The 2,579-nt window shown below is 50.8% G+C and overlaps 1 protein-coding gene across 2 annotated transcripts in view; it reads right to left on the minus strand.

Annotated features, from left to right (window-relative positions):
• The window catches only part of LOC103183304 (max-binding protein MNT), a 62,696-nt gene extending 60,345 nt beyond the window's left edge, over positions 1 to 2,351 (minus strand). For both annotated transcript variants that reach the window (XM_042338596.1, XM_042338595.1), the window contains exon 1: positions 2,203 to 2,351. In XM_042338596.1, the coding sequence (XP_042194530.1) occupies positions 2,203 to 2,272 (70 nt within the window). In that variant the 5' untranslated portion in view covers positions 2,273 to 2,351. The remainder of the gene's footprint in view (positions 1 to 2,202) is intronic.
• Between the last annotated feature and the right edge of the window lie 228 nt (positions 2,352 to 2,579).

Consider the following 2,579-nt stretch of genomic DNA (forward strand, 5'->3'; position numbering starts at 1 on the left):
TGTGTAGCGATTGGAGATGTCTCGATGCCACGTTAAGATGTTACAGTAAATGCCAGTATTTTTATTAGTTACTGTAGTAGGGCATCCGGCATTCAGTACAGACACTTGAGGGAATCCCCTTCAGGGTAGCTGTGATCCTGGAGATAAAAGGACAAAACGTTTATACATTTCAAATGTTAATAGTTCTCTTTAATTCCCCTCTCCGTGGGTTGACTTAAATCAATTATAGATTTAAACTCATTTTAATTGAAAAGTGTGGCATCGATACACACGTTCATTTCAAAACTTTGAAACGTGAGTGCCACCTTCTGCCCACGGATATAATTGACACTTCTGGACCCATCCATTTCCCAGCAATTTATTGTGGAGGACTGTTGGTTGGCCCAGGACACTGGGGAAACTCCCTGCTTTGTTTTTTGAAATAGTGCCGTGGGATCTTTCACATCCACCTGAACAGGCAGACGGGACCTCGGTTTAACGCATCATCCGAAAAAAGGATGATGAGATTGGACCTGAACGCAGCTGATGTCGACCCCACATTGAATCATGTCATGAACCACTAGGCATCATATGACACACTCACTGCCCCTCCTCCCAACCCCCACCTTCACCCATCCACCGCCCCCCCCCACACACACACCCACATACACACATGCCACGACGCGTCATTACGCACATACACAACACACACAACACATACATAGCAGTGTTTTGACATGTCAGCCCTCGCCCTGCCCAGGGTTTGTGTGTTAACAAAAAAAAAGATTCTCTGAGTCTCAAAGAAAAAAAAAGGTGTGTGTGTGTGTGGGGGGGGAGAGAGAGTGGGGGGGGGGAGTGTGGGGTGTGGGGGGGAATGGCTGTGTTTAGGATCTATTACAAGATCGACTTGACATCATTAATCAGAGCAGCAGCACTGGGGTCAGATCTGATGTAATGTGTGGTTTCCGTGTTACACATCACTGTACACACACACATTAGTGTTAAAACGAAACGAAATGACACTCCTCACTTAACAGATCCCCCACACCCCTCCCCCCCCCCACACACCCTCCCCCCCCACACACCCTCCCCCCCCCCCCCCCCCACACCCCTCCCCCCACACCCCCTCCCCCCCCACACCCTCCCCCCCCCCACACACACACCCTCTCCTGACATATCATATCATACGACTGTGTGTGTGTGTTGTGTGTTATTATACTGAAGGGAGAGGGAGGAAGGCTTCCAAATACTGCACAAGGAACGTTACAGGGAGGAGGGGGAGGAGGAGGAGGGATGGAATTGCTCTCTTTTCCCCTTCTCTCTCCCCCCCCCTCACCCCCACCCCCCACCCAAAAAAAACCAACCAACCAAACAACACGCAGATTGCCATCACCTGCAGCAGAAAACTTAACATTCAGAGTGTGCATCGCCTGTGGAGTTAATAAACCACACACACACACAGAGAGAGAGAGAGAGAGGGAGTATTTAAGAGAAAAATGATTCAGATCTGAAAGAAAGAGTGTAAAGGAGGGAGGGGGGGGGTGTGGTGGAGGGGAGGGAGGGAGGGAGGGGGGGTGTGGTGGAGGGATAACGATGAGAATCTCTCTCTTTTAACAACACACACAGATATATATATATATATTACACACACACAAAAAAAAACACCCAAGACAAGAGCACAGTGCAATGAACGTCTCTCTCTCTCTCTATATATATATATACACCCATCCATCCATCCGCATTGGTCAGACAGAGAGGGAGACAGACACACAGACACAGACAGACACACAGACAGAGAGGGAGACAGACACACAGACAGACAGAGACACACAGACAGACAGAGAGGGAGACAGACAGACACACAGACAGACAGGGAGGGAGGGAGACAGACAGACAGACAGGGAGACAGACAGACAGACAGGGAGACAGACAGACAGAGAGGGAGACAGACAGACAGAGAGGGAGACAGACAGACAGACAGGGAGACAGACAGACAGAGAGGGAGACAGACAGACAGAGAGGGAGACAGACAGACACACAGACAGACAGGGAGACAGACAGAGAGGGAGACAGACAGACAGAGAGGGAGGGAGACAGACAGGGAGGGAGACAGGGAGGGAGACAGACAGGGAGACAGACAGACAGACAGAGAGGGAGACAGACAGACAGGGAGACAGAGAGGGAGACAGACAGACATGCTGGTGACATCCATGCGCTCCTCACCACGTGTTTTCTGTTGTTGAGCCTGCCACTCCAGGAACCTCGCCGCCTCCAGAAGGGTTTCGATACTCATACTGTGTGTCAGCAATCACTCCAACTCCAGGGCGCTCTCTCTCTCTCTCTCTCTCTCTCCTTCCCTCTCCCTCCCTCCCTCTCTCTCTCTTTTTCCTTCTTGTGTTTTTTTTTAGAATTGGGAGGGGAGAGAGAGAGAGAGAGAGAGAAAAGGATGGATGGATGGAATGAGAGTCACAGGGTGGGTGGGGAGAGAGAGAGAGAGAGAGAGAGGGAGGGGGGAGAGGAGGGAAGTGGTTGGAAAGGGAGAGAGAGAGAGAGAGAGGGAGGGGGGAGAGGAGGGAAGTGGTTGGAAAGGGAGAGAGAGA

Source organism: Callorhinchus milii, unplaced genomic scaffold (genome assembly GCF_018977255.1).
Source record: "Callorhinchus milii isolate IMCB2004 unplaced genomic scaffold, IMCB_Cmil_1.0 Scaffold10, whole genome shotgun sequence".
Taxonomy (NCBI): domain Eukaryota; kingdom Metazoa; phylum Chordata; class Chondrichthyes; order Chimaeriformes; family Callorhinchidae; genus Callorhinchus; species Callorhinchus milii.